At 32.4% G+C, this 25,411-nt stretch overlaps 1 protein-coding gene across 2 annotated transcripts in view; it reads left to right on the forward strand.

The window, feature by feature from the left end:
* The window catches only part of LOC139489785 (uncharacterized), a 324,072-nt gene that overhangs the window by 8,072 nt on the left and 290,589 nt on the right, over nt 1–25,411 (forward strand). Inside the window, exons 2-8 of one of the 2 annotated variants that reach the window (XM_071276613.1) lie at nt 1,947–2,889; nt 3,757–3,962; nt 5,898–5,960; nt 6,977–7,089; nt 8,979–9,045; nt 10,348–10,460; nt 14,844–14,910. In XM_071276613.1, the coding sequence (XP_071132714.1) occupies nt 2,258–2,889; nt 3,757–3,962; nt 5,898–5,960; nt 6,977–7,089; nt 8,979–9,045; nt 10,348–10,460; nt 14,844–14,910 (1,261 nt within the window). In that variant the 5' untranslated portion in view covers nt 1,947–2,257. The remainder of the gene's footprint in view (nt 1–1,946; nt 2,890–3,756; nt 3,963–5,897; nt 5,961–6,976; nt 7,090–8,978; nt 9,046–10,347; nt 10,461–14,843; nt 14,911–25,411) is intronic. The other variant, XM_071276614.1, reaches the window with a different exon arrangement.

The raw sequence follows: 25,411 nt of genomic DNA on the forward strand, positions 1-25,411 counted from the left end.
AATCAAAATATTGATAGGCAGGTAATTAGAAAAAAGAAAAAAATGGACTGAAATATGACCAACATGACCAAGGCCAAAGTGTTGAGTGGCTGAAACAACATTCAGCCGAATGGGTTTATTGCTGAAACGTCTCAAAAGCTTGAAGTCATATACCTAGTCCAAATAATTATGACTTCTTCAAAGGCTATTTTAATTTTTTGAGATCCGCCTTCCCACAAATATGTCAAACGCATCAGGCTATTGAAATTTTTTCTTGTGACACATCTATGAAAGGCATTTATATGGGAGTACATTTTCAGTGATATGCATCATGTGTTATATCAGTAATTTAAGATCAGGATACTATTTTATTATGATAAATCATATCAAGATTATATTTAACAATTAACATTATTTTAGGTTCAAATTGTAAATGATGTCAACAAGAAATCATCTAACCATATTACTTACTTCATTGTGAACTTTACTTAGATTACCAAGTCGATGAATAAATACAGGAGAAAATTAGCAAGCAAATTTGCAAGAAAAGGCTTAAAATTGTCTTTTTGTTTGTTAAGGAACTGGTTGACATCTTTTATCATGTTTATATATCTAATACTGTGTGTTCATTGATCTTCATTACTTATTTTTAGTGTTGTCAAATCGAACCCTTTTGCCTAACCGGTTACTGGTATAATCATTCGATGGATTAACCGGTTATTCAGTACTTTGAGTTAATGTTTGAAGGCCTTATCAATAGTTAGTTATAGTAACCTACACATTGATATATATATATGTATTTAGAAGATGCGGTTCATGTATGAGTGTCTATGTGTCTACATTCCATCCAAGTCATACATTTATGTTTTTATAATACGATGAATTAAAAGTTTGGCCTTTGGTTTAATAAGGCTTGTCTGTGAATATTCCTGTCGAAGTTTGACTTTTAATAATCAAACTATGGTGTTTGTACTAACTTCAAATTTGAAAAATTAAAAAAAAAACGTCTTGATCTCGTAGAATTGAATATGTCTGAAACCGATGATTCTTCCATTTTGTCTTGTTGTCTCTGAAAATAATGTGAGGTGTTTCAATTACAGCTTATTTCCTAATGCATGTAAAGCAAAACTTTGGTTGGCTTGCTTGCTTTATTTGTATAATTGTTTATACAAGCTTTGTAAATAAGATTGACATCTTTAAACAATATATATAGGCATAGTTTAACCTGTATATATAATATTTGAATTTAATTGGGTGTTATATATCCTAATAATTGTACAATATAAAAACAAAGCAAGCAAGCTTACTAAAGTCTTGCTCTACATGCCTTGGGAAATTAGCTGTAAAATTGATTAATCCTGATTTTCATACCATCAAGTATACATTGATTACCATGATTACATTCACGGTTGTTTGCTTTTTACAGTGTTTGAGTTAAAATTTTGTTTAAAGTATGACACAGACTTGAACAACGGAGATTGCACATTCAGATGTAGGTCTACACAATATAAGATCAAAAATGAAATAATGAAGTAAATCGAAAAATTTAACCGTAATTACTAATTAAAAATTACTGTTAAAAAAACATGAAACTAATTATGTTCACTGATGTTTCCTTAAGAACTTGCCCCAAGCTGAGAGACAAGTTCTAATTAATTTTATATTTTTGGATCAACAATACCAATCAATGTACTAGACAATTGATCTGTCAAGTTAATTACCACGACAACAATTTTTAAAGAAAACACAACTATTTTAAAATGATTTCAATATAAACTAATATCAAATGATAAATCTATTTAAATTGATAAAGGTCCGGTTAACCTGTTAGCTTTTTAAGTATTCAGTCGTTCGAACAGTTAACCAGTTAACCATTGACAACACTACTTATTTTAAAGTATTAATTAATTAAGCAAGGGATCTTCCTACCAATCATCTGACTCTATATCATATTTTTTCTGTTGTAGGTATGATATATACTAATTACATGGCATTTTAACACTGACATCATAAAGTAAAAACAAGACATGGAAAATGAATTGTTTTCTGAAGGATCTAATAACCTGCTGAATTTTATTGTGCAGACTAAAAAAGAAAAAAACAAATATGGAACAAAACATGTAATGTAAAGCTTCTACATAATATTACATGTACATATGCAGTAGAGAAAATTGAAATAAATGCAGTTGTACAGGATAGAAACTAATTAGATAATACAAACATTTCATAGCGACTATTTTATTTATCTTCAGACGCCGGGGTTACAAACAAATAAAAAATGGATGAGTCTGCAAGAATTGTGATGTGTATTGGCGATATTTTAATTAAAAGGGAACCAGATGAAGAAGAAGAAGATAAAAAATCTGAGGCAACACAACAAAGTGAAAGTGAAAGTAGAAAAGCAGATGTTGATGATTCTAACTCAACATTTGGGACAGGGAATTCTAGTAATTCTGTAATTAAAACGGAGACAACTGATGAGAAAGATCATGGAAAACAGATGAATACATGTACATCAGGAAATGTTCGCCCTGGCACATGTACAACAGGGAATTTCCCCCCTGGTATATATCCAGCAAAAAATTTTCCATCTGGTACATGTATACATCAAGCAAAAAAAAATCCTGGTCAGCTTAACAAACAAAATACCATCAAACATCAGAACTATAATGTAATGCGGCAATTGTTAGCATGGGGGTCAAATAATAGGATGAGAGGTAAATACAAACCCGATGACATTAATGATATGTTACATGATTCCAGCAATCGAACTGATAAACAATCACTGATCGTGACAACTTTGGCTGATGTTGTAAATGTGAAACCTTTAATAGTAATAGACCCAGGAAAAGATTATGATTATAACTGTATAGAATGTGGCAAGATATTGAATCCTCCTTTTCATCAATGGTAAGTACTGTATCATTTAAATACATTGAAATCTCATAAACATGTTTAAACTTTAACCCTGCCACATTTTTGCCCCTGTCCCAAGTCAGGATCCTCTGGCCTTTGTTAGTCTTGTATTATTTTTAATTTTAGTTTCTTGTGTACAATTTGGAGTTATATAATTAAGTATGGTATTCATTATCACTGAACTAGTATATATATTTGTTTAGGGGCCAGCTGAAGGACGCCTCCCGGTGTGGGAATTTCTCGCTGCATTGAAGACCTGTTGGTGACCTTCTGCTGTTGTCTTCTCTATGGTTGGGTTGTTGTCTCTTTGACACATTCCCTTTTTCCATTCTCAGTTTTATTTGTACAAATGTATGTTAGGTTATAGGCTATTACATTTAGACTGAATATAGTACACTTATTTGATTAAATAATTTTATCCGGCTTCCTCCACCAATAAAAACAGGCTAGCACGAAATACCATTAAATGTCCATAATGAACTTTCAATTTTTGTCAATGTTTGAAAAACATCATGAACATAGATGTTATTAAGAACTTATTAAAAACATGTACATGTATATATATATCAGATTTTAGTTTCCTTATAGACTGAGACATTTATATTTAAAGCTGTTTTAAAATCCATTCATTTTGGTCCCCCAGGGAATGCATTGCAGGGGACATACATGTAGTAGTAGCAGGTGTCTGTCTGGTCTAGTAAGCAATTTATAACTATGTGCAATGTTGGTCATTGGCAATTTGTTGTATTATATCATTGTACATGTAACTGCTCGTGACATGTCATATTTAATTTTTTTTACATTAATTTAAGCTACATGTACATGCATGTATTTACAAATCAGTGTTTTTTTGTTTTTCAGTTTATGGCAGTGTAAAAAATGCTCCTTTGCCAGTGTATGTATGATTTCATTCAAAGCCCACTATAACAGACGTCATAATGGTACTTTGGGACCATTGAACAAAGTCAACCAACCATGTATTCAGGACATGTCTGTGGATAATAATTTGCTTTTGTGTACATGTGGAAAATGCAAATCTTTTCATTCTTGCAATCCAAAAGAAATGTGTATGTATATACCTTGTCATTTATATGCAAATATGGCAGCAGTTAATCCCATCTCTGGTATCAAGTGCCCATAACTATTCTTGCTTAGGAAAATAAAGAAAGAAACAGGCAATACACAACTGACCTTCAAATTTAAAAAGGTTGTGGTTTTCTCCGGGAACTCAGCACGCCGGCTTTCTCCACCAATAAAAACTTGTCGCCACGAAATGAAATAGCCTGAATATATGCTGTGCTTAAAAGTGGTGTTATTAAAACACCAAAAATCAAGTCAAATCAAGGAAGGCAACTGTTATAGATAATTTTCTACCTATTCCCTCGACTCAGCTTATTGTCATCACTCCGGAGTGTAATGTGTTAGAAAGGACCTAGAAATTTTAGGCGTCCGTCCATCCATCCAGTCTTGTTAGCACTCTCACATGTACAATTCTTCCCATATTTTTATAAAACTTATGTCATAAGTTTAAATCAGGAATATCTCAAATAAATTCAAAAATCAGTGCCTAGCAATTATTTGTATAAGAGTTATGCCCCTTGGAAACATTAATTTTATGGGAAATTGCATTATAAGTGTTGTAATATGTAAATCTATTCAAACAGGAATACCAACGGTCTTATCTATACATAAAATAAGAAACACTTATCATTTTTCTTATGACCCACACGAACAAACGACAACTACTGAACATTAGATTCCTGACTTAGACTTTGTACTTGTTTAGCTTTATAAATATTTCGATATGAGCGTCACTGATGAGTCTTATGTAAATGAAACGTGCGTCTGGCGTACTAAATTATAATCCTGGTACCTTTGATAACTATTAAAAATTTCTTGATGCATGATACAATAGTCTGACACGTCTGAATCTTGTAGAGATTTGTAAGTTTTCAATTTACCTTTTACTCATAAAACTGCTGGAACTACTGTCTTTGATAGAAAAATATCTTTTGTTAGGAAAGACAACTCTGGTAAATGGGAGACAACTCTGCTTTATGGGAGGACAGAATTATATTAGACAATCATGCTTTTTTGTGCAGAACCACTATCCATGAAATCGTTTTTTTACATTTGTTAAACAGTTATTCATCATGTGAAATATCTTATCAAATTTTTACATATTTTTTTTTATCAAAGTATTTTTTCATGTTTATTCTGTTCCAAAGTTGTTTTTTGTTGTTGCCTTCACTGTTCAAGCCGTTCTTAAAATCTTGAAATTGAATTAACCCCACGGCACATTTGCGCCTGTCCCAAGTCAGGAGCCTCTGGCCTTTGTTAGTCTTGTATTATTTTAACTTTTAGTTTCTTTTGTACAATTTGGAGTTTAGTATGGCATTCATTATCACTGAACTAGTATATATTTGTTTAGGGCCAGCTGAAGGTCGCTGCATTGAAGACCTGTTGGTAACCTTCTGCTGTTTTCTTCTCTGTGGTCGGGTTGTTGTCTCTTTGACAAATTCACCATTTCCATTCTCAATTTTATTGCTAAGTTGTAACTGTTTTATACACATTGCTAGATGGTCATGATGTTATTTTTGTTTGTTATAGATTTATCTTTTTTTTTTTTCATATACAGACATTGTTTCAAAAAATTCATGTCCCATGCTTGCCAATAATGAAAAAAACTTGATTCCCATTCCAATAAACACTGCAAAAAGTGCTGTCCCATTACAGTTTGCACCAGTCCCTTAGGACAGATGCAAGCAACTGCAGCAGGATTAAACATTTAAATGGTACCAAACCTTTACCCTTATCTGAAACATCAGTGTTACATCACAACATAGAAAGACAAGCCATAAAGTATCAATTGGAATGGCTTCACTCAACATGCATAATACAAAAATATAGTAAATGAATGTTGTTTTTTTTTTACAATGATTGATTTAAATAGATTTTTTGGGCAAAAATTTATATAATCCTTTATGAAATTATTTTTGCAGGTGATCATTTGAATAAATGTGCTATGAAAGGAAACAAGAGCTGTTTTACTGTATCAGTATTTGGTAAGTCAAATATACCTACTGGTACTAACATTTACATTAAAATCTTAAATTTAGCTACAAGAGACACATATCTCATGTCAACCTTTCTTTTTATACAGATAAGGAAGTATGATTTCCAATGAGGGAATTATCAAGACAAAAGTTCAAATGAATTGGATGGAGCCTTCTTTTTACCTTTTGTCTTTGATTGATTGAGGTAAAACCTTACCTGACTCAAAATAAAAGTTTAATATTGTCATTTTGGGATTAAGCTACTCAAGGTCTGAAATATCATCAGTGTTTGTCTTTGTTCAGAAGAAACCAAAAATTTGGTCCTTCAACAAATCTAGTTTTCACCTCACATTTAGAGTAGTATTTGTTGACTGTATTTTTAATTTGCCTAAAGACTTATTACTATTGAGGGCTTTACCTCAAATCAAGGGAAAAACACAGTAGTTACAAGATATATATACATCACAAACAAATGGTACATGGCTAATGAGAGATTTTGAATTGCCTCATCCTCATTCTAACAAGGTTAATGTTTTTCGTCAAATTTTCTAAAAAAAAAATTCAAAAAAGTCATTTAAAAATGTTTTTATGATATAAATATCAAAAAAATAATTTAGGTTCTGATAATATTAAAGAAAAGCCTTCACTAAATATTTGGTCACAGCACCAATGATGGGTTTTGAGGTGTTTTCTTCATGTTGTATTCGATTAGGCTAAGCCGCTTGACTCTCAATGAAATACAAGTGTATGGTCCAATATTCATTCAAAAATAAGCAAAGAATCATAGTTACAATATACATAGGATCGTGACATCACATAGTTAGTGGCCAAGGCACATAAAGGAACGCATAATGTTTCTGCAATCCTCTACAAAACTGCTGATCTGTTACTGTGTTCTAGATTGTGTTAGTGAAGCGTTTGTTGGTGTTTTTTTTACTATTTCACTTGTTTTTCGATGCAATTATTTGTAGAAATATTATTTAATTAATAACCTATATTTGACACAATTATTACCATGATTACAGATAAAACTGACAGTACTCATAGTGCTGCCACCACACAAATTGTACCTCCAAATCCTGTATCAGACCCAGTAACTCCTTTACATCATGTTGATAGTCAGGAGAGTCCATTACAGGTAAGGTGTTCATTTTTTATACAAATGCAAAAAATGTTTTGGGATCGTATAATGGTATGATGTTGTTGTTGTTGTCTGCGTTGTCTGAAGAAACATTGGTTTCCAGACAATAACTTTAGTTTAAGTGAATAGATCTTTATGAAATTTTAACAGAAGGTTCAATACCACAAAAGGTAGGTTGGGATTGATTTTGGGGATGATGGTTCCAACCGTTTAGGAATTAGGGGTCCAAAAGGGGCCAAAAACAAGCATTTTTCTAATTCCAGACAATAACGTGTGTAATTGTATGGAGCTCTCTAAAATGTACCACAATCTCCCATATACCAAAGGGGAGGCTGGGATTGAGTTTTGGGTTAATTGCCCCAAACATATAGGAATTAGGGGCCTAAAAATGGTTTAAAGAAGCACGATTCTAGTTAGTCAATAACTTGTGTTTAAGTGTATGGATCTCTCTGAAATTGCACAAGGTTCCAAACTACAAAGAAAAGGCTGGGATTGAATTTTGGGGTTATTGCTCCAAGGGGGGTCTCAATAAGTTGGGGAAATTTTTTTTATTATAATTTTTTTAAAGGATTCACAATTTTTTTTCTTCAAAACTTAATACATTTCGATTTTTGAAAAGTTTCAAAAAGATATCTTCAATTGCACAGTGTTGTGCTATAGATTTGTAAGATCTTTGACCACATTATTTTGTGTCAAAAACTTATGTTATTTCCAAAATTTTATCACAATCCAAATTCAGACAGTATCAAGCTTGAATATTGTGACCAAACTTGCCCCAACTGTTCAGGGTTTGACCATTGCAGTCGTATCTGGCTTTGCTCAGCGAATTATTTTATTAGTTCTAATATAAAAAAGAATATGTGGTATGATTGCCAATGAGACAGACCAAAACAGAAATTAACAACTATAGGTCACTGTAGGGCCTTCAGCAATGAGCCAGTCCATATCACATACTGTGGATTCAATTTTTTTCGTTGGATACCAATTTTCGTGGATTTCGTGGGAACAGTTGAACCACGAAATCAAATGTTCAACAAATAACAAATTTTCTTATGGCTTGTATGCAGACTTGGGCAAAACCAAGAAATCAAATATCCATAAACATGTAAGTTTTTCACAATCAACGAAAATTGGTACCCACGAAAATAAATGAATCCACAATAGTATGTTATAGAAGGCCCTGAAATGACCAATGTAAAACAGTTCAAAATAGAACTTGCCGTAATATTTATGTAGATAGTAGCCTGTATGGTTTTAAGTGCAGAATGTCAGATTGATTCTGACTGTCAAATATAACACACATGTTTTCATGCCCCACCTATGATAGAAGAGGGGCATTATGTTTTCTAGTCTGTGTGTTTGTTTGTTTGTCTTGCCTCCTTTTATCCATTCACCCGTCTCCCGCTTCAGGTTAAAGTTTTGGTCAAGGTAGTTTTTGATAAAGTTGAAGTCCAATCAACTTAAAACTAGGTATGCATGTTCCCTATGATATGATCTTTCTAATTTTACTGCCAAATTTGAGTTTTTCCACCAACTTCACGGTCCACTGAACAAAGAATATGAATGCGAGTTGGGCATCAGTGTACTCGGGACACATTCTTGTTAATGTCTAAGTGTTTACAGCTTTCCAGCACAGCACTTAGTTGAGAATTTGAAATTTTAATTACGGTACTATGATTTCGGAAGAAAAAATAAAAAGCTATTTTGGAGACCATACTTCATTTATAACTTGTAGAATGAAGTATTTTACACCCACTCAAACTGGCTAACTGAAATAACCTTGCTTGGTTTTTAATGAACTTTAGGTAAAATGATACCTCTTACCAACTGTATTAGCATTGGTTCATTCAACATTATTCTTCATGTGCACCTTTTGTTTACAACAGGCTAGTAATTCTACTCTCAATGGTATATTAAATGATGGATATAGTGCATCTAAGATACTACAGAAAAGTAAGTGAACTATTTATTTAAAGCACTTTGGAAATCACACAAAAAGAAAAAGTACAAGTTCATGTCTTGCTATCAAATTAAGTTGACATTTTGATGCACCTTGATCTGTTTCGATATTCCTTCTAAGGCCAGAAAAAAATATATGTCTGTTTTCTGCTGCCAAGGCAAGTAAATCATGGTCGGTAGGTCCGGATTTTTTTTTTTTTTTTTTTAAGGAGTACGTCTGGTAAGGACTCATTTTGGCCTCAAATTTCAGTTTCATCTGACTAAAGATTTTGACCACTTTTTAAACACTTTAGTGTCTATTTCACTTGATTCAATTAGCTTTTGTGAAAGATTTTAACTGATTTAGACATTAAAAACGGTCCGATTCAAGCTGAAATATGAAAAATCTCTCAAATATGCCAAAAAAGTCACTTTCAGATGGTTTTTGTCAAAAATGAAAGTGGCCGCATCCGTGTTGATCCACAATCTTTATATATGTAATGTATTATCATAAAATTCAACTTACATTTCAATATTAAGGATGAACACGCATGCAGCCACTTTCGTTTTACACGGAAACCGTCTAAAATTTAACTAAAATGATAGAATTTTGAAGATTTCAGTAATTTAGCATGACTTAATGGTGCTACAACCCATATTTGTGTAGCAGAAGCATTCACCTGTACAATAAAGAACTTAAAGTTTACATTTTAATAATTTTGTAAAACTGTTATATTTTGGGCCAAAAAGGGGTCTTACCAAACCTACTCCTTTTTGCACTCCCTGTCAGATTTGCAATCGGTTAATTGTCATGTTTGGTTAGGGTCTTGTACCCCAAAATGATTTAATCTCTTTAAAGAAGCTTGAATTGAATAATCCTTGCAGTGCTGACATTTTTTAAACCTTAGTTGTAGCACATTTGTGCTGGGAGCAGCCATTTTGATTGTTTGGACATAGTAAGACACGGATCTGAATCGGACCTGATACGTATTTCCCTAAATTGAATAAAAAGATCTAGGGTTGGGGGGTTTGAGTCAGGGTCGGTTGGGAAACAGGAAACAGACATATATCTTTTTTTGGCGTACCGGTAAGGTAAAAAGTAAAATCACAAAAGTTCTGAACTCAGCTAGGAAAATCTAATCAGAAAGTCCATAATCACATGGCAAAATCAAATGACAAAACATATCAATAACGTGTTAGTGAAGCGTTTGTTTTTTGTTTTTTTTTACTATTTCACTTGCTTTCAATGCAATTATTTGTAGAAATATTATTTAGTTAAATAACCTATATTTGACACAATTATTACCATGATTACAGATAAAACTGACAGTACTCATAGTGCTGCCACCACACAAATTGTACCTCTAAATCCTGTATCAGACCCAGTAACTCCTTTACACAATGTTGATAGTCAGGAGAGTCCATTACAGGTAAGGCTTTCATTTTTTATACAAATGCAAAAAATGTTTTGGGATCGTATAATGGTATGATGTTGTCGTTGTCGTCTGCGTTGTCCGAAGAAACATTGGTTTCCAGACAATAACTTTAGTTTAAGTGAATAAATCTTTATGAAATTTTTCCAGATGGTTTAATACCACAAAAGGTAGGGTGGGATTGATTTTGGGGATGATGGTTCCAACCGTTTAGGAATTAGGGGTCCAAAAGGGGCCAAAAACAAGCATTTTTTTAATTCCAGACAATCACGTGTGTAATTGTATGGAGCTCTCTGAAATTGTACCACAATGTTCCATATACCAAAGGGGAGGCTGGGATTGAGTTTTGGGTTAAATGCCCCAAACATATAGGAATTAGGGAACTAAAAATGGCCAAAAAGAAGCATGTTTCTAGTTACAGTCAATTACTTGTGTTTAAGTGTATTGATCTCTCCGAAATTGTACAACAAGGTTCCATACTACAAAGGAAAGGCTGGGATTGAATGTAGGGGTTATTGTTCCAAAGGGGTTTCAATAAAATGGGGGGATTTTTTTGTTTATAATTTTTTTAAGGGATTCAATTTTTTTTTTCAAAATTTTGTACATTTCGATTTTTGAAAAGTTTATCACAATCCAAATTCAGACAGTATCAAGCATGGTTATTGTGACCAAATTTGCCCGAACTGTTCAGGGTTTGAACATTGCGATCGTATCACGCTGCACTCAGCAAAGCATTTTATTAGTTCTAATATAAAAAAGAATATGTGGTATGATTGCCAATGAGACAGACCAAAACAGAAATTAACAACTATAGGTCATTGTAGGGCCTTCAGCAATGAGCCAGTCCATATCACATAGAATGTTATAGTAGGCCCTGAAATGACCAATGTAAAACAGTTCAAAATAGAACTTGCCGTAATATTTATGTAGATAGTAGCCTGTATGGTTTTAAGTGCAGATTGTCAGATTGATTCTGACTGACAAATATAACACACATGTTTTCATGCCCCACCTACGATAGTAGAGGGGCATTATGTTTTCTTCTCTGTGTGTTTGTTTATTTGTCTTGCCTCCCTCCATTCGTTCGTCCGTCTCTTGCTTCAGGTTAAAGTTTTTGGTCAAGGTAGTTTTTATACGACCGCAAATTTTGAAAAAATTTTCGTCGTATATTGCTATCACGTTGGCGTCGGCGTCGTCGTCGTCGTCGTCGTCGTCGTCGTCGTCGTCGTCGTCGTCATCGTCGGCGTCGGCGTCGTCGTCGTCGTCGTCCAGCGTCCGAATACTTTTAGTTTTCGCACTCTAACTTTAGTAAAAGTGAATGGAAATCTATGAAATTTTAACACAAGGTTTATGACCACAAAAGGAAGGTTGGTATTGATTTTGGGAGTTTTGGTCCCAACATTTTAGGAATTAGGGGCCAAAAAGGGCCCAAATAAGCATTTTCTTGGTTTTCGCACTATAACTTTAGTTTAAGTTAATAGAAATCTATGAAATTTTGACACAAGGTTTATGACCACAAAAGAACGGTTGGGATTGATTTTGGGAGTTTTGGTCTCAACAGTTTAGGAATTAGGGGCCAAAAAAGGGCCCAAATAAGCATTATTCTTGGTTTTCGCACAATAACATTAGTTTAAGTAAATAGAAATCAATGAAATTTAAATACAATGTTAATGACTACAAAAGGAAGGTTGGTATTGATTTTGGGAGTTTAGGTCCCAACAGTTTAGGAATTAGGGGCCAAAAAGGGACCCAAATAAGCATTTTTCTTGGTTTTCGCACCATAACGTTAGTATAAGTAAATAGAAATCTATGAAATTTAAACACAAGGTTTATGACCATAAAAGAAAGGTTGGGTTTGATTTTGGGAGTTTTGGTCCCAACATAATAAGGGGCCCAAAGGGTCCAAAATTAAACTTTTGTTTGATTTCATCAAAATTGAATAATTGGGGTTCTTTGATATGCTGAATCTAACTGTCATGACTGTGTATGTAGATTCTTAACTTTTGGTCCCGTTTTCAAATTGGTCTACATTAAGGTCCAAAGGGTCCAAAATTAAACTTAGTTTGATTTTGACAAAAAATGAATCAGTTAGGTTCTTTGATATGCTGAATCTAAAAATGTACTTAGATTCTTGATTATTGGCCCAGTTTTCAAGTTGGTCCAAATCGGGGTCCAAAATTAAACTTTGTTTGATTTCATCAAAAATTGAATAAATGGGGTTCTTTGATATACCAAATCTAACTGTGTATGTAGATTCTTCATTTTTGGTCCTGTTTTCAAATTGGTCTACACTAAAGTCCAAAGGGTCCAAAATTAAACTTAGTCTGATTTTAACAAAAATTGAAATCTTGAAGTTCTTTGATATGCTGAATCCAAAAATGTACTTAGATTTTTTATTATGGGCCCAGTTTTCAAGTTGGTCCAAATCAGGATCTAAAATTATTATATTAAGTATTGTGCAATAGCAAGTCTTTTCAATTGCACAGTATTGCGCAATGGCAAGAAATATCTAATTGCACAATATTGTGAAATATCAAATTTTTTTTTAATTAGAGTTATCTTTCTTTGTCCAGAATAGTAAGCAAGAAATATCTAATTGCAAAATATTGTGCAATAGCAAGATTTTTTTTTAATTGGAGTTATCTTTCTTTGTCCAGAATCAACTTAAATCTTTGTTATATACAATATACAATGTATATTCACTTTTTACTACCAACTGATAAATTAAAATAATCTTTACCATTCAGTGATAACAAGCAGTTTTTTTACATCTTATTTCCTTATCTTATCTAAAATGTTTTTAGATAATGTATGTTGGACATTTGCCAGACATGACTATGATGTCATTTTCTATTTTTATTTGCCAATAACTTTATGTAAATAACTTCATTGGAAATTTGCCAATATAAAATGTTGCTGATGAAGTTTTTTTTATTGTTTTATACAATAAACAATGTATATTCACTTTTACTACCAACCAATCTTTACCATTCAGTGATAACAAGTAAAATTGAGAAAGGAAATGGTGAATATGTCAAAGCGACAACCACCCGACCATAGAGCAAACAACAGCCGAAGGCAACCAATGGGTCTTCAATGTAGCGAGAATTCCCGCACCCGTAGGTGTCCTTCAGCTGGCCCCTAAAATATGCATAATAGTACAGTGATAATGGACGTCATACTAAACTCCGAATTATACACAAGAAACTAAAATTTAAAATCATACAAGACTAACAAAGGCCAGAGGCTCCTGACTTGGGACAGGCGCAAAATTGCGGCGGGGTTAAACATGTTTATGAGATCTCAACCCTCCCCCTATACCTCTAGCCAATGTAGAAAAGTAAAAGAATAACAATACGCACATTAAAATTCAGTTCAAGAGAAGCACTTTATTTTACATTTTAATATTTTATGATGTATTTAAAAGAGTAGTTATTGTTGCAAACCATTAGAAATTTGAATTGATATCAGTTTTGGAAAAAGGGAAACGGGGATGTGAAAAAAGGGGGGGGGGTTAAATTTTTCTCATTTCAGATTTCATAAATAAAAAGAAAATTTCTTCAAACATTTTTTTGAGAGGATTAATATTCAACAGCATAGTGAATTGCTAAAAGGCAAAAACAAACTTTTAAGTTCATTAGACCACATTCATTCTGTGTCAGAAACCTATGCTATGTCAACTATTTAATTTTAGATTTAAAAAGTTTGAAGAAGAAATCTTTAATTGTAAAATTTGTAAAATCTTGACATTTGTTTTGTGTAAAAAAAAACCCATGTAATGTCAAAAATTTTATCACAATCCAAATTCAGAGCTGTATCACGCTAGAATGTTTTGTCCATACTTGCCCCAACTGTTCAGGGTTCGACCTCTGCGGTCGTATAAAGCTGCGCCCTGCGGAGCACCTGGTTGATAAAGTTGGAAGTCCAATCAACTTAAAACTAGGTACCCATGTTCCCTATGATATGATCTTTCTAATTTTACTGCCAAATTTGAGTTTTTCCACCAATTTCACGGTCCAATAAACTTGGAATATGATAGTGCGAGTGGGGCATCCCTGTACTCGGGACACATTCTTGTTAATGTCCAAGTTTTTATAGCTTTCCAAAACAGCACTTAGTAATACTTGATCTTTTTTGAGAATTAGAAATTTTAATTACTATGATTTCGGAAGAAAAAATAAAAGCTGTTTTGGAGACCAGACTTCATTTATAACTTGTAGAACGAAGTAGTTCATGTATTTCACACCAACTCAAACTGGCTAACTAAAATAACCTTACTTGGTTTTTAATGAACTTAAGGTAAAATGATATCTCTAACCAACTACATTAGCATTGATTCATTCAACACTATTCTTCATGTGCACCTTTTGTTTATAACAGGCAAGTAATTCTACTCTCAATGGTATGTTAAATGATGGATATAGTGCATCTAAGATACTACAGAAAAGTAAGTGAACTATTTATCTAAAACACTTTGAAAATCACACAAAAAGGAAAAATACAAGTTCGTGTCTTGCTATCAAATTAAGTTGACAATTTGATGCACCTTGATCTGTTTTTGATATTCCTTTTTAGGTAAAAAGTCAAATCACAAAAATTCCGAACTCAGCTAAGAAAATCTAATTGGAAAGTCCATAGTCACATGGCAAAATCAAATGACAAAACGTATCAATAACTAATTGACAAGAACTGTCATATTCCTAACTTGGTACAGGCATTTTCAAATGTAGAAAAGGTGGATTAAACCTGGTTTTAATGCACTAAACCTCTCACTTTGTTGACAGTCTCATCAAATTCTATTATATTTACAATGATGCATGAACTAAACAACATAAGAAAAAAACAATTTTAAAAGGAACAATTTGACAGAACACAAAACATCTATCTACAAACACATTCATTGATTCGAGTGTCTGATGTCAGAAAATTATACGTCACATATTTTTGTCATTTAATGTTTATGCAGCATTGTGTTTTTCAAGTATTATCAGTTAGGAAGCTTTATGAATACTATTTCTATCACTCAACATTCCTACATAAAAATGTCATGGTCACCAATAAAAAAAGAACTTTAAAATATAACGCAAAACATAAATAAATAAATTACTATAGATTATACTGACAAGAGGAGGTGTTTTCCATGAAATTTTTATAATTGAATTAGTTATATGTGCAGTCTCTTATAAGTAGAATGGAATTTCATATTATTGCCACACTCACATAGTTACATTTTTTACCTTAATAAAATCTTTGCAGTAATACATTGTATCTGAATTTACAGTACTTGCATAGATGCCAACCATTACGATTTTTGCATAGTTTTTCCGATTTTGCGATAAAAATTACGCTATTACGGTCAAAGTCAAATAGTTACGGATTACCAACCATCTCCGTACAATTTTGTAAAACTCGGATTTTTACCATTACTTTTCCGTCCTGGTCGGGTATTTAGAAAACGCCAATGGAATGCTTCTGGTTTCTCGGGAGTTATCAACCTATTGTTGAGTAACTAACTGACTTCCGAAAAGACAAACTTGCATTTCCCCTTTCTCTACTTCTCCTTGACAAAACGAAAATGTACGAGTCGAGAACATCTGAACAATTAATTAATGGAATACATACTACAGACAACATGTTAAACGACAAATTTTAGTGCACATCACTTTGCAACCACTCGTCAGTAATTTTTATCGATAAATGCACGTTTATGAATGATTACTGAAAACATTTCAAAAATACGGAAAATTTGATAGTTTGTTACTGATTGTGTCTAAAGGGGGTTGGCATCTATGTACTTGTATATTATTTTTTTCAAAGGCTAAAAGGTAACTTTATGATGCCATTTGCTTACATCCTAATATAAAAGTGAAATATTGAAAGAAATTGAAAGAAATTACCATTTACAATGCAATATTTACAGCCTATTTCAAGAAGTATGTAGCTAAAGATAATATCTTTGGTTAGCTTGCTTGCTATCTGAACCGTGAAGCCAAATTGTTATATTAGGTAAACTACCCTCTTTATAGAGTAGACTAGTCCAACAGATAACCAATCTATCTGTCTGTAGGACTAGGCTACTTCGAAAGGAGAAAAGTATACTTTACCTTACAATGACTTCATGGTTCAGCTAGCAAGCAAGCTGACCAAAGATATTACCTTTAGCTTCATACTCATTGAAATCAGCTGTAAACATTATTTGAATTCTATTTTGACAGTACTTGCAGAAGCAAAGGATGCAGAGTCAAAGAATTCATCAACAGCAGAAGAAAAAATACCATCAGCTCTTCAGAGCATTAATTCAATAGAAAATCTGGCTTTTCTCAAGTCCAAATTTCACACTCTGTCTGATACACCACATCAAGATGTATCAAGAGATGGACAAGATTCAGTGAGGTATGGAATAATCCATCATTTAAAAAAGAAGTTAAGAAATGAATGATAACAAAAATATGAAAGCTAGAACTAGATATACTTTTATTAACCATTATATCTTATGAGGATGTAATTAAGTGGAAATGGAAAAAAATCTAGAATTTAGAATGGATGCTGTAAGTCAGAATTTTTTTATCTTATATGTATGTACTTAAATGAAATTTAAAAAAAAACCTAGAATTTAGAATTGATGCTATAAGTCAGAAGAGCTATAGGTTACAGAATTCATTTTCTAGATATGAGATTTGCTACAAATGGTGGGCAGGCTGAATAGGATATAATCCTTTATATTTGTATGTAGTATTTTGGTCTCAAATCAATATAATAGAAATTTATAATCTGCTTAATTTTGTAAATGATCTTATATGAGCTATTGAAGTCTTATATGAAAAGAAAAATGGGTGATATATATGGGGTTAATATTTTACCCTATTTGTAGGGAAAAAAAACAAGAAGTCCAAACATCTGACACTAATTCCTAAACATGACCTAAGTATATATTTAAATGTTTCTATAGTTTCTCCATAGCCCTCTGCTTTTAAATCATCAAATTACATATCATTAAAGTACATCCATGTAAAATATTACTTTGAAAACAATTTAATTCTTATATTAAATTTGCAGAGGTTATTTTGTAGAATTAAGCAAATACTGTAATAATGTTTTAACAAAATTTCAATTCGATATTTAGGTCAACAGAACCAAGAGAAAAACTGACTTCCATTGACTCTAATCTGAATACAGCTGAAAGACTTACGAATGTTGTCAATGTTATGCATCAAGAACCTGGCATCCAGTCTAAAAAAGGGCCAGGTGTTTCAAACAAACCTACAGCGCCAAGATTATTGCTGGCTAACAATGATGGTAGGACTGCACTATCACCAAGAGATGAACTTACATCTGAACATTTGCTTCATCATTCTGAATCAGAGAATTCAGTTCCTACAGAATTTAAACCCTCCTTCACACCTGGAAATTCTGATGTTTTAAACCAAAATTTTCTACCTCATTTCAATATTGAGAATTCAGTTCCAACAGAATTTAAACCCTCCGTCACACCTGGAAATTCTGATGTTTTAAACCAAAATTTTCTACCTCATTTCAATATTGAGAATTCAGTTCCAACAGAATTTAAACCCTCTGTCACACCTGGAAATGTTGATGTTTTAAACCATCTTCCTCAAAATTCATCCCAGGGTAAGGACCCAAGATATACCCTGAATAATGCTCCAAATACTGTTCCACATGATCCGGGACTTTCAATAGAACCTTCTATAGTAATGCTAAATGGAGTACCACATATGTTATATGCATATAACCCACAAGGTGTAAATCAGAATACATCACCAATGTCAATGGTTTATTCCACTGCGTCACACCTGAATGCATCGAATACATTTTCACAGGTACAGTCCTTTGGACTGCCAGACACGCATTTTACTTCCTTGTCAGATAATAACTCTCTGAATTCATCTATGCCTCAACATCTAAATACTAGTAGAGCGAATCCAGTTGCGGAAAACATTGTCACTTCCAGTTTTGCACAAGTAAAAGTTGAGAGTACAGATGCATCTGAAAATGTCCACTTTTCTGTGGGACCAGTTAAAACTGAGAGTATACCGGTACCTGTAGATGAAAATGTCCAGTTGGAAAAAGATGGCACAAGGGGTGAAAATAACGTTGGATTTCAATTATGGCATATATCAAACGGATTAGTTACACCAGCTGGTACTGCTAACTACCAAAATATCAACAATCAGCCAGTTAGTATAGTCAAATTTGTGCAACAACAGAATACGTTGCAGATGCAAGGAATAATGTCGCAGACAAACATCAACAATTCACAGCAACTTTTACAAGGTTTTTTATAATATGATTTTTTTTATGTGAGGTTCACCAAATAGAGAATAATGAGTTATTTTAACAGAAAACAGGCTCAATGAACTTTTTATATTATGTTTTTTAAAATAAGAATGTACACACATGTTGGCATATGTCAGAGTGGACGTGTCTCCATAAAAATTGACAACATTGAAAACAAAAGTAATAATTTAACCAATCAGAAGACGGTAAAAGCACCAAATTTATTTATTAGAGAATGATGTCCAAAATGTGTAAAGAATACAGAATTCAAGGACCTCCCATTCAGATTCTCTTGTGTTTTGTTTTAAATCTGAATCATCATGAAACATATAAAATAATTCAATTAAGAAAAAAAAAACTGCCTTATTTATAACAAAACAATTTACGAAAAATAAAAATGACAGTCATGACAGACAAGAAACATCGACAACAATCGTAGTATTCCTGTAAATGAGTCATATCTAGTTATTCTTAGCAATAATAACTCTGCTATGGTGAATTATTTTGAATTAGGAGCTATCTTTTATTTGTTTCAAAGGTAAAAAATTTAATAAGTTTAAACAAAATGGCAATTACAATTACAATTATCTCATGCAATTATTCATTTTAGTTTAAGTAGTGGCTTAATTTAAGATTTTAACAACTTTTTTTTAAGGTGCAGCCCTTAGTCAGATGATAGAACCAGTATTGGAACTGAGAGATGGTAAAGTGCAGTTAAAACTCTGCCTGAGGTATGTATCATTATGATTAGGCCAAACAAAACAGTATGTGTGTTTACTGTACCCCTACCTACCCTATTTTTTATCCCCTATCCTAAAGGGATTTTTTCTGCCATTTTTTATTTAGCACTGTTAAAGTCACAATGTTGCTCCGATAGACTCAATGTAAATTAAAAAAATTTCTTACCTACCTACCCAATTTTTTTCAGCGTGTGACAGTTAACACATACATATGGAAAGACAATAAAAGTAACTTGCACAGTGATGTAAAAGAAAGGTACTGCAATCAGATTTGAAAATTAATTTACAATTATTATTCATAACAACAGCTGATTGAAAGGCAAATTGCTGTTTTTAATGATTTTACAAAACAATTGCCATGCAAGCAATAAGAGATCGACGATTTATTCTTACAAGTATGCTCCAAGCATGCTCACAGGGTTCCTCGTAAGAATAAATCTATGATCACTTATTGGTTTAAAACAATATAACAAATTGTTATCAAAATTATAATATCACGGCTCAGTAGGAAAAAGAGAAAAGAGGAGGGGTGATACAGATTTATTTCTATCCATACATACAACCAATTTCTCTTTAAAGCTTTCATAGAAACTACAAAACAGCTTCCTGAATGTTGGTAGCATTCTTCATATGAGTCTGATTTATATCTGCAATATCAAATATTTTCATTCTGGCAAAACAAGCTCTGAGGAGAAATTTCTTCTCTGCAAATAGAAGTAATCAAAAAGAAATATTTAAACCTAACAAGTGTTGAAGAATAAACCTCTCTTTATTACAGACAACCAAATCAGATAGCTGGAGGGCAGATCCAAAGTCCGCCCAATAACTTTGTATCATTGCCTTTAAACTCAGTTAATGAAAAGGATCATCACCATACTATACAAAACACAACTCAGACAAGCAACTTAGCAGAAGTCTCAGTATTACCAGGTATGATCTTTATTTACATTCTTGCAGAAGGTATTTTGTTGAGAGGCACCTCATGGGATGTCAAAGTATGACATGATTGAAAGGGTACATCTAAAATTTTGTAAATTGTTATTAAGTCTGAAAACATCTACACCCTCTTATATGATTTATGGGGAGCTTGGGAGATATCCTATAGACTTGGACATAAAAACTAGATTGATTTCATTTTGGGGGAAATTAAACTCTGGTAAAGAGACAAAACTATCATATATATATATTTTATATAAATTGTGTTATCACATGTCTATTAATGACAATGTGAATTTTTCATGGTTAAACAGAATAAAGGCTATTCTGAACGAATGTGGTATCCCAAATGTATGGGAAACGCAATCTTTTATAAATTGTAAGTGGTTAGTTTCATTCGTCAAACTTAGACTTAAAGATCAGTATGTACAAGTATGGCATTCTTTACTTGAAAACTCGCCAAAAGCAATAAATTACAGACTTTTTAAAGATTTTTTTGGAAAATAAGGTTATTTTGAAATTCTTGGGAACAAATTGTCTATTGATTTGTGTAGATTTAGGGCCACAAATCACAAGCTCCCTATTGAACAGGGTAGATGGAACAATATAGTTAGAAACAATAGAATTTGTCTTCTATGTAATAAAAATGATATTGGTGATGAAATGCATTATATATTAGAATGTAAATACTTTGAAGAAAACAGGAAACATTGTATGTCAAATTATTATTTAAAAAATGCAAATATTGTCAAATACAATCAGATTTTGTCTTCAAAAAAACAAATCAGAATTGATTAAACTATGTAAATTCATAAAGATTATTAACACAGGTGTGTGTGCTCCTGGCTGAAATGGACTTCATATATTGTATTAGCAAATATTTTGGTTGTTCTGTCTTGTTGTAAATATTGTACATAATTCATTTGTCTTCTCTATACCTATGTAATATGGTTTATTGAGAATAAAGATATAAAAAAAAAAAAAAAAGTAATCACATAATCATAAATGTTTGCCAATCAATAATTATTTTTTCAAACAAGATAATCAAATAATAATACAGTCCTAGATGACCAAATAATCAATAATAATGAAAACTACCAAGTAATCATCTAATCAACACCTAATCACCCCCCCCCCCCTTGAGAGATCTACACACAAAGATTCTGGCATTGTTTTTGTGCAGAAATAACAAAAGTTAATTTTCCTGATTTACCTTCATGTGGAGTACTAATAGTAAACTTTTCAGTTTCAAGAGTGGTAGAAACTTTTTGCACTTTATAACTTTGCCTCTTTAGAGCTAATTTACTACTGCATGTAGAGCAAAACTTTGGTAAGCTTGCTTGCTTTGTTTGTATATTGTATAGTTGTAATTGAGATAAGGTCCAAACAAATTTGAATATAAAATAATATATACAGGTTAAACTGTCACAATATGTATTGTTCAAAGATGTCAATCTTTATACCAAAGCTTGAGAAACCATTTTTACAAACAGAGCAAACAAGCCTACCAAAGTTCTACTCTACAAGCATCTGGAAATAAGCTGTAACAAAAAAAAGAATACCTGAGTGTGTTCATTTGTTTGTTTTTATATTGTAGGATTAAAGAGTTTATTATTAGTGGATTTGAATACTATTGTCAAAATTTGTGCTTTTGTTTTTCTAGCAGCCATATTTGTTAGCAATTTGAATCAATTGGATTTAATTGCATAACCACTAGGCTTTCTTAACTATTATTCAAAGGGTCCTGAGTACAGTTTTAAAGCCTATAGGGATATCTGGCTAAAGATCCCTAGTCACATCTGACAGGAGAACACTAAATCAAGATAGAAGATTGATTTTATTTTACAATGTATTATGTTTTTAGCAAATATTATGCTTAAAATTAGATAAGATATATTTTTAAATCCAGTTACCAAGAAAAAAGTATAATAGGTAAAACATGTGCTGTTATAATGTCTTATGCTATTGGCATCCCCCTTTTAAAAAAGTACAAAGTAAGAAGTAAAAAAAAATCATAACTTCCTAATAAATGTATATACAATATGTGGCTCAAGTAGGATATACGGTACTATAGTTCCGGCTTTTTTGCCGTAAATTCCTACGCGTATGTATTCATGGGTAATAAAGGTAAAACTGTTTGAATTTTTCATTCTAGTAAAATTAATGAGTGGTTGACAGGTTGACAAGTCGACAGGTTGACAACTTTGAAAATGTTATCGTTGAAATAAGTGGTTGACAGGTTGACAAGTCGACAGGTTGACAATTTTAAAAATGTTATGGTTGAAATAAGTGGTTGACAGGTTGACAAGTCGACAGGTTGACAGGTTGACAAGTAGACAAGTCGACAGGTTGACAATGTTAAAAATGTTATCGTTCAAATAATTGGTTGACAGGTTGACAAGTCGACAGATTGACAATGTTAAAAATGTAAAAACAAATTATAGTTAACAGGTTGACAGGTCGACAAGTCGACAGGTTGACAGGTCGACAGGTTAATAAGACGTTGACCTGATTTGGGACAGGCGCAAAAATGCGATGTTTCAACCTGTTAACTTGTTGACCTGTCGGCCTGTCAACTTGTTGACCTGTCAACTTGTCGATCTGTCAACTTGTCGACCTGTTATCCGGTCGATCTTAACACTTATAAACTTGTCGTTTGTCAACCTTTTCATTGTCAACCTGTCGACCTGTCGACCTGTTAATATGTCAAAATATATATATATACATGTAACCTATTTACTTCTAATTTAAACCAATTTACTCCTATTTTCTTCCGATGGAACTACAGTACCGTATATCCTACTTGACCCCAATATGTAAGATTACAAATTGCGAAGAAACTAACATAAAATAATAATCTTCTTATATGCTTTTTTAATTAGATATGCTAAATCATAAGAAAAGAAAAAGAAAAGATACACATTCAGTCACTGAAGGTAAATATAATCATAGAAAAGCGAAGATACTGTTAGTAGTGCTGACACATTTAAAACATAAAACCTGTAACACTGCTGTGATCCTGCACTTCAGAATGAACTCATTTATACCTTGCTCTTAAGTCAGTGCTCACAAATTTACAGCATAAAACCTGTCACTCTGATCTGATCCTAGACTTCAGAAAGATATTATTTATACTTTGCTCAGTTCATAGAAGATGACAATCGATTTATGACAAAGTATATGGTCAATATATTTCATAACATACTGTAAATTCAGAAATTATTGACATGTTTTATTAATTCAGATAATGCAACTTGATGATTATCATAGTACATGTAATATATATAAGAACATGGCATTCTAATATCTGAAACAAATACCTATTAGAAAAAAAACTAGGAATAGGCAGGGAAATTTATGCCAGTAAAATTTTTAGTGTTTCTGTAGGTACTGCAAACAAAGTAAAAATTAAACATATGTATTTTATTTCGTTTGAAATAGGGTTTTCCCTGTTTGCTATTTGTAGTTAATATTTACAGATGGGAACTAGTACATGTATAACCAGTTCGGATACTGGTTTTGTAACAGTATGTACTATTTATAAGTTTGATGTTAGGTGCAGGAGGCACGAGGAAAGTTTTGGCGGTTTTTATGGGTGGGGTTTAAAGGTACTATATAAAGTTTGGGATTTAAATGTATTAGTATCGAAGGTGCTCACAGTTACGTAGGATTGAAGTTGGTCACATAGGTATATGTGCAGTTGCTGCTATGTTTATTGTACGTACAGGCGTTGGAGGCATTAGCCGGGGGAAAAGAAACGATGAGAAAGAGGAACAATGTTATATGTCATGTGTTTATATAATGTTTCGATTGAAGAAATATGTACAATTCAGTAAAATAAAATATTGTATCGCAAGAGAAAATAAGATGTTACTGCGAGCAACTAATCCTATATCTGTGTTTGTCTTGTTTATAGCCTATTGAATTAGAGATTAAATGTTTTAAATTCGGACGAGCAGGGCAAGGGAGAATTTAAACTTAAATATCCTGATGAACAGTATGTGTTTTCAGCTGTGTATCACCTGCACTGATCCAATAGATATATCTGTAGTAGAATTGTCATTTGTTTAGACATACATATATATAATTAATGTATTGACCAGAAATTGATGTATTGGTTGTCATATCTTTTCTTCTTTTTTTTTCACATAGAATCTAGTCTAAAGAAAAGACCAGTAATAACAGGTTAATATAATTATAAAGATATTATTGTTCTACTATAACCAGAGCTGACACATTTTGATTTTTTTTGTAATATACTTTTCTTCTGGAAAAACAAATGCTGCACTTTTCTGTTCCTGTTCTTAAAGTCATAAGAAACGAGTGAACGGTGAAAAATAATGTTCTTCCAATTCTTGGAACTAATGCATACAAACATAACAGACTTAATCTTCTGTGCACGTATTTAACATTTTTTTCGTGTAAATTTCGTATAATCGTCAATTTTTTTTTCAATCGGTCAGTGTTGTTGTGAAAATATGGCAGGTAATTAAAGTTTGTGTTTTGAAGCTGAAGTTTAACGATGGTCACCTGTTTGTCAACAATCGACAAAAAATAAACAAAAAAAAGCATGGAAAGAGAGCACGTGTTTAATATGTAAATTCAGATAATAGTTTATTTTAAGGACATCCATGCGTATTGTGATCACCGGATTTTTACGAGATGCGTCACACTGAGGTCACTTTGCATACAGAAAATATGTCGGATGAATTGCTTGGGGCAATTAAAATAAAGTTAACTTTTTATGAATAAATTAAAGAATTTTCTTCAGAAAAAAGTATATGTACATAAGTTTTATAATGAAAACAGTCCAATGAGTTATAAAAAACATATGCATTATTTTTTTTTATGTGAGGTTTCTTGTGACTTTAACAAAAACCATTGTTGAAGAATTAATTATGTTTCTCCCATAATGTTCTACTACTGAGGCCCCTCATGAGGGGGTCCTAGTAATCACATAATCACCATTTTTTTGCC

This window comes from Mytilus edulis, chromosome 9 (assembly GCF_963676685.1).
Source record: "Mytilus edulis chromosome 9, xbMytEdul2.2, whole genome shotgun sequence".
NCBI lineage: Eukaryota > Metazoa > Mollusca > Bivalvia > Mytilida > Mytilidae > Mytilus > Mytilus edulis.